At 37.2% G+C, this 15,250-nt stretch overlaps 4 protein-coding genes and 1 long non-coding RNA gene across 6 annotated transcripts; 3 read left to right on the top strand and 2 right to left on the bottom strand.

Annotated features, from left to right (window-relative positions):
• Window positions 1–1,855: 1,855 nt before the first annotated feature.
• LOC147552916 (uncharacterized) lies at window positions 1,856–3,796 on the top strand. 2 transcript variants are annotated; one of them, XM_086666344.1, is made up of 3 exons: window positions 1,856–2,289; window positions 2,595–2,822; window positions 2,991–3,796. In XM_086666344.1, exons 1-3 carry the CDS (start codon window positions 1,966–1,968, stop codon window positions 3,501–3,503), a joined length of 1,065 nt encoding a protein of 354 aa, XP_086522470.1. In that variant the 5' UTR covers window positions 1,856–1,965; the 3' UTR covers window positions 3,504–3,796. The 2 variants fall into 2 exon arrangements, with proteins under 2 accessions (XP_086522470.1, XP_086522471.1); XM_086666345.1 differs by having other exon boundaries at window positions 2,595–2,717.
• Window positions 3,797–5,288: 1,492 nt separating this feature from the next.
• On the bottom strand, window positions 5,289–6,940 carry LOC147552917 (F-box protein At4g19940-like). Its single transcript, XM_086670340.1, has one exon. The coding sequence runs from the start codon at window positions 6,930–6,932 to the stop codon at window positions 5,454–5,456; it is 1,479 nt and encodes a 492-aa protein (XP_086526466.1). The 5' UTR covers window positions 6,933–6,940; the 3' UTR covers window positions 5,289–5,453.
• A 576-nt stretch (window positions 6,941–7,516) lies between these two features.
• LOC147552918 (uncharacterized) lies at window positions 7,517–8,111 on the top strand. Its single transcript, XR_015238985.1, has 3 exons — window positions 7,517–7,629; window positions 7,716–7,856; window positions 7,949–8,111. It is a non-coding gene; the product is annotated as an uncharacterized LOC147552918 (long non-coding RNA).
• A 2,025-nt stretch (window positions 8,112–10,136) lies between these two features.
• EMB3114 (Mitochondrial transcription termination factor family protein) lies at window positions 10,137–14,042 on the bottom strand. The gene has a single exon (XM_086666343.1). The coding sequence runs from the start codon at window positions 13,862–13,864 to the stop codon at window positions 12,725–12,727; it is 1,140 nt and encodes a 379-aa protein (XP_086522469.1). The 5' UTR covers window positions 13,865–14,042; the 3' UTR covers window positions 10,137–12,724.
• On the top strand, window positions 10,840–11,451 carry LOC147552920 (uncharacterized). The gene has a single exon (XM_086668664.1). The coding sequence runs from the start codon at window positions 10,840–10,842 to the stop codon at window positions 11,449–11,451; it is 612 nt and encodes a 203-aa protein (XP_086524790.1).
• Window positions 14,043–15,250: the final 1,208 nt, after the last annotated feature.

The raw sequence follows: 15,250 nt of genomic DNA on the forward strand, positions 1-15,250 counted from the left end.
AATTAGGGCTTCCTAAAATTGTACTTTTGATTTTTTTTCAGTGAAAAGCTACTTGTTGCTAAGAACTACAATATTGAAGACATGATTAAAAATTCAAATGCAATAACAAACCACAATTAACTACTTATTTCCCTTTGAGGTCTTGGACCACTCTTTTTTATTACTTTTCTACCCATTGGTGGTTTCAGCAAAATGTAATTACTTTTCTACCCATGGAAAGATTAGGTAGTAGTGGAGTGATACGGATTCACCCGTTTTAGTGGTTTTAGTAGTTTTAGTGGTGGTGGTGGTGTAATTGGGGGTTTATGGCAACATCTGGTGGTGTTTAGTGTAGGTGGGGTGGTGGTGGTGGTGTGGTAGTGTGGGTAATGTGGTGGTTTTTAATGATGGTGGTGGTGGAGGAGTTGTGGTGGGGCGGTGGTGGAGGTGCACCTGGATTTTGGGATAAGATCTGGTGGGGTGATGGTTGCTGCAGGTGGTGAAGGGGTGGTGGTGGCAAAGTGGGTTGTGGTTAAAGGTGGTGATAATGGGTCCTGTGGCGGTTTTGTGGAGGATTCGTGATGTTTTAGTGATGGTGGTGGTGTGGCAGTGGTGGAGGGTGGTGGTGGGTTTGTGGCGATGGTGGTGATACGGCGAAGGGTAGAAGAGAGGTAATTTAGTATATCAAGATCTTAATAAAAGAGAGATTATTTAGTATCTCCATATACTTAGTACAATAATTGGCGGGTTCTCAGTGGTGGCGGCGATTTCCTGATAATAGCGGAGGCGGCTCGCTCGGCTAGGGTATTTCAGCCTCAGTCATGCGATTGTCTACCTTTAGAGTCTTTTCGTTCTCGACCTTTAGGGTCTGTTCCTTCTTGACCTTTAGGGTCTTTTGTTTGTGTCTGTTTCTTTTAATTTTATTGAGTCGGTGTCTAGTCAATTTCTTTCTCTTCATGAGACACTTTGCATTTAAAGGCATATAACTCTCATGAAGTTTCCCGAGGAGAGAAATAAGAATTATCATCCATGTAACATTTTGATTTAATCACTTTCAATGTAATGGTTCGCATGGTTTCAAAAAAAAAATTTAATTTGTTTAGGTAGTGTTTTTTTTTCTCCAAAGTGAGTTAAAAAAAAATTGATTCGAGGTCAGAACTAAGTAGTGTGTCCAGTAGTGTCTATAGATTGAGAAATTTGTATATTTATTCCTCAAGTTAGCCGTTTTTTTAATGCAACTTAGCTTATAGTTCAAAACATATTATGTGCAGTATCAAAATCTAAATTTTCTTGTGATACAATGAAAAATTGATGTTTGTTATTCTATGTATAAATGAGAAACAATCAATTTTGAACATTTTTATGTGTTTGTTTTATTTGTTATTGTCAGAATCTGACTCATCTAAATCAAATGACCATTTAGACGAGACAGACACCACTAGTCAGACACAAACCATTTGAAATTTCATATCTGACTCAAGCCAATTAGAAATTTGTACTAATTAAAGTTCTTGTAGAGAGTCACGCGATTCCCCCAGCTGTCGCCGTCCTATTGGTTGTCATTTCCCTTTCACAATTCGCTCTAGTAAACAGCACTTCTCTACTAGTTCGTTTTAAGTTCTGACACAAATCAAATCAAATCAAATCCTATATCATCAATTACCTGAGTGTGAGTCTTTCAAATTTGAAAAATTTCCTCTCTTTAATCTCTCTTCTTTCTCTCTCTAGAATTCCCAAATTAAAAACTTTGAAGAATTTCCTCTCTCTAATCTCTCTTCTTTCTCTCTTTAGAATTCCTCTCTAATCTCTCTTCTTTCTCTCTTCTTTCTCAAATTTGAAAAATTTCCTCTCTCTTCTTTCTCTCTCTAGAATTCCCAAATTAAAAACTTTGAAAAATTTCCTCTCTCTAATCTCTCTTCTTTCTCTCTTTAGAATTCCCAAATTAAAAACAGAAAATTTTCGATCAAATATCAATTAGGTTATTAAATGGGAAGAGGAAGTGAATTGGGTATGGCACCATCATCATCATCATCATCATTGATAGTGAATAATGGAGTTGGAGGATCAACACATTTGTTTATAGAGAGAGTAGAACATTGGAGACATTTTAATGACTCTGTAAATGAAGTTTCGTTTGGGCTTGTTGCTACTGCTATTCTTATATCAATGTTCTTCATTATGGCTATCTTCAAGAGGTTCCTAATTAGACCCAGATCTTCTCCTCTTTCTTCTCCCTCTGTTACTCAAACTCATCATAATCTTGAACCTCAGATGGGTTTCAATGGAAAAATCGATTACCCTTGTCCCAAAGTAATAATCTCTTTCTCTCTCTATATATATCTTGCTCTTTTAGTTTGTCTCTCTAAATTCTCCATTACTTTTTCTTCTGAATTTTAGGTTTCTTAATCTGTTAATCTTACATTTCTAATGAGTTTTGTTAAGAATGAATGACAATGGGTATTTCTCTATTTAATTAACCTAAGTTAGTCCTATCTAATCTACAATTTGATCTGTCCCACTCCCATTTCTTTGATGATTAAAATTCATAATTTCAGTTCTCTAAACCATATGGGTATTAATTACTCCCTGTAATTTGAGTTTGTATTTTCCTGCAGAAAATGGGAGAGAAGAAGAAGGTTTACAACAAAGACTGCACAAAGGATGAGTTCAAACAAAAAGAACATGAACCAAATACTCAAAACTGTTGGGACTCAATTCGTCAATTCGGGACAACTACGGTCGGTATTATTACCGAAAGTGCTATTTTTCTGGCCGCGGATGGCATGGTATTTACCACCTACAAAGATAAAAAACCCATTCCCACAGGACACAATCGGAACAAAGTGTTCCATCTATCCTGTGGCCGATTGGCCCTCATGGCTGGCGACGTATCAATATGCACGAGAACTCTGAACAGACTGAATTGTGATGTATGTATTTCTAACTAATTTGTGTGTTTTGGTGCTTGTAGACTTCTCAGGCTAACTAATTATTTGTTTTGGTGTTTACAGAATGATGAACAAATGGAGTTGGGAAAATTTTTTACCGTCTATGATCTGGCCATAAAATGTGGGAGCTATATCCGAAAAGAGTGTGCCACAAGATCGAAAGTTATTGAGGAATTTCCGAACATGAAAGAGAGTCTCAGCTTGAATGCTGCCATTACTATTGCAGGATATGACCATAACTATCCTACCATGTGGGTGATATCAATTGACACGGAAGTAGATTCAGAGGTTAATATAGAAAAATATGATACCTGTTCTTGCGAAGGTCACGGCAGAGAGATTGTTGAAGGCGTCTTCAGGGACTCGAATTTCTCACGTAAACAAGGTGCAACGGAGACGGAAAAGCTGCTTCTTGATATTATGATAGCCGCATCAGCCTCACCCTTTTGTGGGGGGATCCTAAGAGGCTACCGAATTGATAAAGGTAACAAGACAACTTGCCTTTTCGAAGACCATGTAGATGATTTAACAGAGAAAGTCAATTGTCGAAAAATTGATGAATGGCTTGCCGAATGACAACTTCTAAGAAACACAGACAAGGTTAAAGGGTTTGGGAGCTAGGAAGCAATTATTAGTATTGCAGGAGGTAGAGTAATGATCAAGATGCTCCTTGCTCTTGCCTTTTTTTTTTGTTGAGAAATCTCTTCTTGCTTGGTCTTTTGTTATTTGATATTAGAACTTTTTTTTTTGTTGAAGCATTTGATATTAGAACTTCATAATCATACCCATTTGATACTGTAATCTCTACTACTTTTACAGTTTGTAAACATAGTTTCAATTCTGCAAAAAGAATAAGACAAGCTTCTAAACTATCCATAACAATTTGTGCCACACTGAAGAAACAACTGATGTAAAACAACAAAAACCAGTAATTTGCTTTAACAAAATCATTCCTAACAGCCCAAACTAGACTCAGCCATGAACTTTTCTATCAATTCCATGATAAAACACCCAGTCAATGCATTTTGGCCTTTGAGAATCCACGGCTCGGAAAAATAAGAAATGGAGGCCGAACAACCCGTAGAAGAACAAGTTTCATCACTGAGTAAAAACTGGGACAATGAAAAAACAAAGACAACCTAAATGAGTGAGGTGAGTTGTTACCTGTAGATCCTTGTGGCTGAGAGGATGACAAAAGGGCACACAGAGGTAGTTCTTTTGAATAATGGCATAGTTAGATATCAATTCACCAAATCGTTCGGAAAAGTATTTGCTGCGCACAAAATTTATCCCGTAAATGGCTTGTTGATAGAACTTATTGATCCCGTAATTGGCTTGTTGATAGAACTTGTAGGCATCACTATATGCATCCTATCCCTATTGTGTCACCTAAGGGAGGAGGAGACAAACATTCAAGCAATCTTTTGACTGAAAGAGTTGGTTCCTTCTCCACGAAATTTACCCTTACAACGACGGAACATACAGATTGTAATGAGTTCTTTGAAGTTTCTAAATTGCAATTACTCCACATTCGAGGCTCATGATATTATGCTGACCATCAATCAACTATGATTTTCACACAGGTTCTATAGCTTCGAAGAAAGATCATTATCACATTTATATATTTCTAAGCACTTACCCAACAACTACAACCATGACAAGCAAGCTAATTAACATCATTTTCGGAAACAATAATGACAAAAAGGAACTAACTTGAAATTGAATTTAAATTTTGTTCTTAATAGAAATTGAAGTAATACACCATAAAGGAGAAGTTTTCAAAGGTGGAGAAGAACCCCGGCATACCTCCAATCTTTGATAAAATTGGGTGTCACTTGTCTTGAGCATTACTGGAAGAGGAAACCAAACACCATTTTCGACACAACATCTATGCCTTGGTTTTTATCCCATTCTCTAAACTAAAAGAGAAGTAATATTGCGTTACTATACAGGTTTGGATGCACTACTACTATCGGCGAGCTTTTCTGAGGACTGTGTTGTATGAAGGTAGATTTAGTTGCAGCAATTCAACCAGAGAAATGAAAATCTGTACTACTTCATGAATACTTCCAATATGAAGCATTAATTAGTACAATACATTGGATACCTAGTTATGTGCTTACACAAAGAAGAAACAGTAAGACCACATCTAGTAGATAAAGACCAATGCTGATTATCAGAGCTAGCTAAGGGTACATAGTTTGTATCTTAGGGGAAGTTGTAGAATATTTGTTTTTCTGGCTCCTAAACAAGCACTGAGGCGAAAACCTTAGGAAAAAAATATAACAGAATTACTAACAATAAGTATTTCATTCTCGATTAAGAGACAGACAATAAAGGATTAATATTATTGAAATAAAATATCTGACAGGCTCAAAATTAGCCTTTGAAAAAATAGAGAAAAATTTGTGCTACATCGAACTAGATTTGAAGGAAACTTGAAAAGTTCCAAGGCAAATATGATATATGTGATAGTAAGAAACCAAGACGCATATTCACCTTCTAGTCTGCTAAATATTGTGTTCATTAAGTCGAGGAAGAATTTGCAATATTGCTTAAATTTGGAATAGGCAAAAGACTTTCACCAAATGTCGTAAATAAAGGTATCTTGAAAATTTGTGTTGGGATTCCTTTGATTTCTAACTTTCTGAAAGTATTCTTCTTCCAATCGTAAGAATAAAAAGAAAAAGACCCCTTCTTCTTTATTTCTAACTTAATCAATAGGTTTCCTCCTTTATCTTCCCGTTCAACAGAATCAGTTATTATGATTATCTGATCAAGTACTGATTGAAGACGGACGAACGTATCTATGGTCCAACAAAAAGGTAAGTTGATAGTCATTTCTGTCCAATTTTGGTGATTAGATGTTGACATATTCTCCTTCTTTTCATCATTGAGTATAAATAACTTTATGACATACTTACTTATTTTAATCTGAAGAGCTACGTGCCCCTCCACTTCTAATAAATCAACATTTGCATATTCGTATTGTTCCCTAGGTTGATCAAGTATGAAATCCGGGATTGGAATAGTTCTAAACTTCTCACTTCCAACATCAAAGGCAACTATAGGTATAGGACGATATTTCTTGCTCCAAAATTCCCCACCCTCTTTAAGTTTCCAGGTGCTCCAATATATAGAACCATTCACATAAACAGAAGGATTTACCACTGTAGCTGGTGGAACTTCATCGATCCTTCTCCATTGATTAAGCTCATTACTAGTGTCTTCTCCTACTCGGTTGGCTACAATGGTCAAGACGTCACAAACATTATAAACCATCTTATCTTTTCCGATTAATATCCGGATACAAACCAATTTGTGTTCATTAGTAGCAAGATCAAATCCAAACTGATATTCTGATCCACCGTAAGGGCACCGTATTCCTTTAAAAAAATTATTAATCCATGGTGATTGTTGTTGGGTACTGATATTATAAAATCTAGCAGCATCGCCGTATTTAGACTTGATGAAGCAAATCAAACCATTAACAGGGTTTAAAACTTTATGAAAAGGGTCGTTAAACCGATCGGTTCTAGTGTTAATGGATGCTCCTCCTCTTCCTCCTTCAATAAGATCAACTGTCATATATGACTTCTTAGAAGGAGAACTTTTTAGGTATTGTCGTGGTGTTGTTGAAGCAATGATAAAAATACTAGGGTGACGTGATTTTGATCGTTTAAGGTGTAAATCAATAAAGTTTCGATCTTTTCCAATTGTAAAATCCCATAGTTTACAGACAGATTTGAAACGAACAAGTGATTTAACTGGTAATCTGGTTAGTATCTCATGTATTACTAGATCCCCATCAATAGCAATACCAATTTTACTTTTACTGCAATTATTAGTAGTAGTAGTAGTAGTAGTTGAATAAGTATTACCTCCTCCTCTGTTCATCTTCTTCTTCTTGAATTTGTTTTTGTTGATATTGACAGTACTGTTCAGACCAAATTTAACAGGAACCCCAAAAGTTTTTACCTTCATGTTGAGAGGACAAGTGATCATCAAGAAGATTAATACTATCTTCATCCAAAAAAAAAAAGAGAAGATTAATACTAGTCCAAGGAAGGAAGGAAGCTAGGGTATATATATTTGGATTTGGGTTGCCAATATTAACAGTTACTAAATTTATTTGGGACTAACTCCGTTAAAATATTAACAGTTGCTAACTTCTGACTTAACAAAAATATAGTATTAGAAAAACCTACCTGGCTTCTTCTTCATCATCATCATCTTCCCTAGTGGTTACAGTAGTAGTGTTTGTGTGTGGGGGGGGGGGGGGGGGGGGGGGGGGGGTAGGTAAGGTGGAGGAGCTCCTCCCATCTGTCGGATGATATTTATTGGGGGTAGGTAAAGGTGGAGAAGCAGAAAATCATGCCGAGCTTCTAGCACTTCCTCCCCATGGGTCTGAAATATTTATTGGTGGGATGCCTCGAAATGTCACGGAAGAAGATCTGCGAGACTTATGTGAGCCAATTGGTGAACTTGTTGAGTTGAACATCAGAATATATTGTACTTATTATATTGATACGCCTTCCCTGCTAGATGTATATAACTTTTATTTTCTTTCACCTTATTGTGACAGGTAAAACTCACGAAAGACAAGGATACAGGAGAAAGCAAGGGTTACGCTTTTATAACACTTAAAACGAAGGAGTTGCCACAACTTGCTATCGAAGAGTTACATAATAAGGAATTCAAGGTTATTTTTATTCTTAATTCTTGCTTGTTCTTGATAGGCAAGGAGAATACTAATTTGATTGTATCTCCCATTTTTCTGATTTATAGGGGAGATCAGTAAGGTGTTCACTCTCTCAAGCTAAACATAGGTTGTTTATTGACAACTTTCCTAAGAGTTGGACTGATGGGGATCTACGAAGGGCTATTGAGGAGAATGGTCCTGGAGTTGACAATATTGAGCTCGTAAAGGTGTATTTATCGTGCTGATCTCGAGAGCTGTTATCTGACATAATGCACAGATCACCTGCTGACGGTGTTGACACCTTTATCTTGCTTTACAGGATCCTCTATATTCGAGCCGAAACCATGGTTTTGCTTTTGTTGAGTATTACAACAGCGCTTGTGCGGAATATGCAAAGCAAAATATGTCCAACCCAAACTTTAAATTAGACGGTAGCACTTCGAGTCTTAGCTGGGCTGATGAGCTGATCCTAAGAGTGCACCTGATCCTTCAGCTGCTGTTCAGGTAAAGTGTTAATTTATTTTGTTTTACTGTCCATTCCAATCCTTATAACCTCCTGTAGGAGAAGGTTAACTTAATAGAAAGAATCTAAGAGTGAGTTTGGATGAAAGATAAGAATTTCATTTCCTTGGCCTATTTGACAAATTGAAATCCTAGGAGTTGGGTTTCTGAAGGAAACACGTATGCCACTAAGTCCCTTGTTTTGGTTCCCACCTCCCCTCATGAAAGACGAGGTCATTTCAACCCAAATGCTTACCTATACTTTTGCATATTCGTTTTGTTCTGAATAACTTTATGACATACTTACTCATTTTAATCTGAAGAGCTACGTGCCCCTCCACTTCTAATAAATCAACATTTGCATATTCGTTTTGTTCCCTAGGTTGATCAAGTATGAAATCCGGGATTTGAATAGTTCTAAACTTCTCACTTCCAACATCAAAGGCAACTATAGGTATGGGACGATATTTCTTGTTCCAAAATTCCCCACCCTCTTTAAGTTTCCAGCTGCTCCAATATATAGAATCATTCACATAAACAGAAGGATTTACCACTGTATGTGGTGGAACTTCATTGATCCTTCTCCATTGATTAAGCTCATTACTTAATGTCTTCTCCTACTGGGTTGGCTACAATGGTCAAGAGGTCACAAACATTATAAGCCATCTTATCTTTTCCGATTAATATCCACATACAAACCAATTTGTGTTCATTAGTAGCAAGATCAAATCCAAACTGATATTTTGGTCCACCGTAAGGCCACCGTATTCCCCTAAAAAAATTCTTAATCCATGGTGATTGTTGTTGGGTACTTATATTATAAAATCTAGCAGCATCGCGGTATTTAGACTTGATGAAGCAAATCAAACCATTAACTGGGTTGAAAACTGTATGAAAAGGGTCGTTAAACCGATCGGTTGTAGTGCTAATGGATGCTCCTCCTCTTCCTCCTTCAATAAGATCAAATGTCAAATATGACTTGTTAGAAAGGGTTTCGTTGAGAAAGGGAAATAGTACTAGTATATATTTGGATTTGAGGTGGCCAATATTAACAGTTACTAACTTCTGACTCTTAAGGATGATAATCGTGAAGCTGGTTGTTTATGAACATTTTTGTGTTACTATGAGCAACAAGTATCTTTGGGATGATTGTAGTGGCTGATATTTTTCTAAACATATCTAGCTAACAGTTCAACAAAAAAAAAAAAAAAACATATCTAGCTAAAGGATATCCTTCATCAAAAAAAAAAAAGCTAACGGATATGAGTAGAGCCTAGGATGTGACCTAAAAAATATAGACATCCCTAAAGTAATCCAGGCATCCAGCTAGGCTAGCCACAACAATTTCACTTTTTCAAATTTAGGGACTCAAAATATAAAATATATTGTACTACAAACACTACACACCCCTTTTCTGCTCCTACAGTCCTTTCTTTTTGAAACCCTAGAGTCCTTCTTTAACGGGAAAGTTTTTCTAGGATTTTCGAGCCGGTCGTATCACTATGCAGCTTGTAGTCGGCCCCATTTTTCAAGTCATTCAACAAATGAGCTAATAATATGCAACTAATTTATAATGCCACAATTGTAATATATCTGTTACTATAATGAGTATTTACATACCTCAACAAAAAAAAAATAATGAGTATTTACATTCGATACGGTATGTAATAATATATAAATTTTCACTTTTGTGGTCTACTTTTGTGCAAAGCGCCTTTGAATTTGTGTAGGAAAAAGTATAAATAGAAAATATCTTTTCTCTTTTCATTTTCAATTGCGGACCTTATAGTATATTGGCCATGAATTTTTCCGGGTCAATTAAGATATTTTGAAATTCGGCTAGAGTTTATTAACATATTAGATATTTTGAAATTGTTCCGAAATAAAATTAAGGAAAGATAAGAAAAAAAACAAATGCTTCAAAATCAGCCTCAAATCAATTAAGCTATTTTGTTAGATTTCAAATAAGAAAGGTACTTGGTTATTGATGAAGTGAGAGAAGGAGAGAAGTGGAAGTGAATTTCTATGTTATAAACTTATAGTAATGACAGTTTCAAAATGTTCAAGCAGAATGGATTAGGTCGGAAAATCAACAGGTTTAGTCCGGCCAATTTTCTGTCGTCTAATTCTAGAATCCTAAGCAAGAGTTACATATTCACCCCAACTGCAATAATCTCCCTGACACGATATATGTATATATATAGATCATAAAACCATATATCTTAATCAAATTTGGGGTTGTTGAGAGGCAAACTCCTATCCAAGGAGGATTGCTACAACATGCCAATTGCCAACCACCAGTTGAGAATCACCTCCCACCAGACCACAACCAACCCTAGTTCTAACACAATATCTAGGCTGCCTCGAGGAGATCTCACATCCATTTCCTTAAGAAGTATATCAATATGAACCATGGTTATTTGCTAGTAGATCAGCAGCAGCAGAACTTCCTACACAATTACTACCATCTTAATGGTGATGGCAATCATCACCCTGGATGGACATTAGAGAATATCACCATCTCATTCTTCAAATGTATCAGATGGCAACTAGAAGAAACAACCGACCCTCTCAATTGTCCTTACCATTATTATCGACAAAACTTACGCATCCAGAGGAGGAGATTACCGGCCTATCGTTGACAAACTAGTTCTTTTCTTAACAGCAACCTTATACCTGGTGACTCTAGTCTTTACGGTTCAGGATCTGATGATCCTAATTAACTGCACCAACAGCTGCCACCCCCATCGACAACTCGAAGAAGAAGAAGAAGAAAAAGATTGTAGCAGCAGCACCGGCAGAAGCAGACGCTTTGGTGGTAATAGGAGATCATGGTGGAGATACTGGATACCATCTGGTCCTATTGCCCTTCCTTTTATTCTTGTATCCCTTGCTGAGGGTCATCATATAAACTCCGCACCATTTATAGGTCCTGTCCTACTCCAAGTGCTTAACATATCCGCCCTGGCGTTTGAGCAGCCTAATAACGCTCCTGAACAGGATATCCTATTCGGCACCATAAAGTCCATATTGTTTGATATGTCCACAATATCAGGAATCTTCCACGCGAGTCTTTACCTAGACGCTGTCATATTGCCTTACTATACAGGCTTGGATGCACTAATATTAACGACGAGCTTTTCTGGGGACTGTGTTTCTTGTGTCTGCCGTAAAGATGTATTGGTTGTTGGAGGGAGGTTGGTGACATACAGGGGATGGTCCGTGACCATGTTTTCTGTTGTTGTGGTTCTATGTTGGAGAATTCTTGGCAAAGTATTAGTTTTCCGTCAGACAGTAGAGCCAATAGGCGCAGAAATGTAATGGTAGTAACACAACTGATCCGATGTTAGAAACTGTGAGTTGGATCTTGATAGCTAGTGACTGTGTTTATCTCATGATGAATTCTCCCCAATGGGGATCTGGATTACTGGATAGTAAAGCTGCTCATGGATGTGCTTGTGTCTTAATTTGCCTTCATCTCTTGAAAAACCTGCAAACTATACGCACACTTGCAAGATGCCACTACCAAACAGTGAGAGAAGTCATTTCGATGTTATATTCACATTACTAAAAGCATGTCAGCCCAGATAAAGGTTAAAATTTGTTTGTAAAATTTGAATCGAGTAGATGATTCAGAATGAGTTGTTATTGCAGAGAGTTAGCGGGTGATTAGCAATTAGCATTTGTTGAGGTAAATAACAAGCAACCCAACTTTTACAGTTTATAACATAGTTTCGATTCAGCAAAAAGAATAAGACGAGCTTCTAAACTATCCATAACAATTTGTGCCACACTGAAGAAGCAACTGATGTAAAACAACAAGAACGATGATATTGACAAGAACCAGTAATTTGCTTGAACTAAATCATTCCTAACAGCCCAAACTAGACTCGGCCCATGAATTTTTCTATCAATTCCACAATAAAACACGCAGGCAATGTCGTTTTGGCCTTTGAGGATCCACAACTCGGAAAAAAAGAAACGGAGACCGAACAACCCGTAGAAGAACAAGTTTCATCACTGTGTAAAAACTGGGTAGATAATACATATACTAGGAAAAAATAAAGACAGCCTAAATGAGTGAGGTAAGCTGTTATCTATAGATCCTTGTGGCTGAGTGGGATGACAAAAGGGAGCACAGAGGTAATTCTTTTGAATAATAGCATAGTTAGATATCAATTCACCAACTCGTTCGGCTGCGCACAATATTGATCCCGTAATTGGCTTGTTGACAGAACTTGTAGGCATCACTATATACATCATATCCCTATTGTGTCACCAAAGGGAGGAGCTAAACGTTCAAGTAATCCTTTGACTGAAAAAATTGGTTCCTTCACATGAAAATTTACCGTTATAGCGACGGAACAGACAGAATGTAACGAGTTCTTTGAGGTTTCTAAATTGCAATTACTCCATATTCAAAGGTCGTGAGATTATGTTGTCTATCAATCAACTATGACTTCCACACAAGTTATATAGCCTCGAAGAAAGATCATTATCAAATTTATATATTTTTAAGCACCTACCCAGCAACTACAACCATGACAAGCAAGCTAATTACATCATTTTCGGAAACAATAACGATAAAAAGGAACTAACTTGAAATTGAATTGATATTGTTCTTAATAGAATTTGAAGTGATACACCATAAAGGAGAAGTTTTCAAAGGTGGTGAAGAACTCCGACATACCTCCAATCTTTGATAAAATTGGGTGTCACTTGTCTTGAGCATTACTGGAAGAGGAAACCAAACACCATTTTCGACACAGCATCGATGCCTTGGTTTTATCCTATTCTCTAAACTAAAAGAGAAGTAATGAGGAAACTCTTTCAACTCACTCAACTCTTTCCTCCCCATCTCAACCACAAAATACTCAAACTTGGGTTCAAAATTATGTCTAATACTGTAACAAAAGAGCTGCGGGAATTTCCTCACCATGAAAATGGCATCTTTGTAAGAAAACCCAACTTTCTCAAAGTAATGAATCCTGGGTATGAACTTATCTTCAACACTACAAGATAACAGAGAAGTGTATTTATGAACTTCAGATATCCCAATACTCTGTAAGAAGTAAAGGGTAGGTCGGAGTCTGGTGGCGACGTCGCAAGCGAGCAACCTGGGTCGGCGGTTTATGACTCGCCGGAGATTTGAACCAGTTACTTTAACTTCTCTGAAGAGGAAAGTGAAGACAGGGACGATGTCTGAAATTTTGTAAGTTAGAATTTCAGGGCACATACCACAGATACGGCGTAATTCAAGAGTAGTAAAACCCAAGGAGCGCATAAAATCAATGGTGGATTTCATGTCGTGGAGAGAAGAGGTTAGGATAAGTGGGTAATCTTCGATAAGGGAGAATAGGTCGATACCAATGGATTCCAAGTATATGATTTTGTCTCCGAATCCATTTGGGTCGGAGGAGGAGGAAGAGTTGATAAGTGGGTCTGGTGGTGGTGGTGGTGGTTGTTGGGGAGGAAAATTTGGGGTTTCAAATGGCTTTTGGGGAAGAAGAACAGGCATCCGGGTGGTGATGGTGGTTTTGGATGATGATGGTGATGAAGAAGAAGAAGAAGAAGAAGAAGAAGAAGAAGAGAGAATTGTACAATGGGTAAGAAGGGTTTTGTTGTTGTTGTTTGGTGAAATTGAAAGAGGGAGGAAGTGGGATTTTGGGAAGACTCCATTGGCGCCAACCTTGTTAGTAATGGAGTTGCAGAAACAGAGGAGTGTGTCTTCCATGAGTAGTAGTCTGTGGTAGAAGAGGGATTCTCATCGTCGTCTTCCCCCAACCCAGCAGTCTAATTTTTCAGATTTTGGTGATGAAGAAGATAAGGCTATTTTAGATGGGGGCAGAGGAGTGAACCAGAAACCCATCTGAAATCCAATGATATCCAATTGATATCCCCTCCCCTTGTGCTTACTTAACTCAATCCAACCCAAATACTCAATATGGGTATGGGATAGGGCCCATCAAGTAGAAACGAGAAACCAAATGTTCTCGTTTCGTCTGAATTGACACGAGTCAGATTTCAGAGTATTTACTTAGACTCGTCTAAAAGGTTGATTAAGGTGATTCTGAAACTATTTGGTTCAGACGAGTCAAGTGAGTCAGATTTTGACAGTGAGAATAATAAAACACCACGTAACTCATCCAAAGATCTACGCTCGACTCCAACTAGCCAAAAACATTTTTAATACAGATGTCGTGGTGGACATGCCTAGATCCAGAGGTTCATTGCGTATTTGTTGGAGTATACATTCTTTACATCATATTAAGTTGGAATAAGTACACAATTGCCATAATATGGCCTGGATGCATCAAAAGAGATTAGCTCATATATATTGCCGTGTAAACAACATTACACACATAAACACTACTCTGAAAAGAACTATAAGAGACACATAAATGAACCCACAATTCCCCAAAGGTCATCAATAACTACTTTTAGATTACTTTTGAATTGTTTTAGATAGCACTCTAGATGTATTAGATGGTTCTAAATGATCCCTTGGATGGTTTACAATGGTTTAAGGGTAGAGGAGATACTAGGTGCCTCATTCATAAAAATAGAATTATTGAACTTAGGAGGTTAAGTAGCCTTTAGGACGGAAAGGAAACTTTACTTGACAATGTTATAATTAACTTCTTCTCACTAGACTTTTTGTTGATAGTCTGAACCTGACTTCGTTGACAACCCAAGCAAACTAGGTAATCAAGTCTTCATATAGTTCATTTCCACCATTTATTGTGTGTATATATTAAATTGTGGAATATGTATTTATTATCTTTTCATAATAGAAACATACATGAATGACATCCAAGTACAGAGATGGATTTGAACCTATCTCGTGATCATTCGATTCACATCCATGTCAACAAGTACAAAGGGGAAAGAACTTAACATTTCTAAAATGCAAATGAAGTAGCTTTCTTACTCTCCGAGTAGTCCATATCCGCCTGATTCTCAACTCCACTCTGAGTAAGCTAAAATACCAACAATGTCAAAGCAAAATGTCTAGTGGTGCTTATCGAGGCGGCGCGATTCAACTTGGCACGTTCAATAGATGGGCCAAACCAGCCTAGATATTATCTTGGTTTTAGAATGGGCTTGATTTTGAACCTAG

This window comes from Eschscholzia californica, unplaced genomic scaffold (assembly GCF_041429995.1).
Source record: "Eschscholzia californica isolate CP2 unplaced genomic scaffold, dmEscCali1.0.p SCAF_3, whole genome shotgun sequence".
Lineage (NCBI taxonomy): Eukaryota > Viridiplantae > Streptophyta > Magnoliopsida > Ranunculales > Papaveraceae > Eschscholzia > Eschscholzia californica.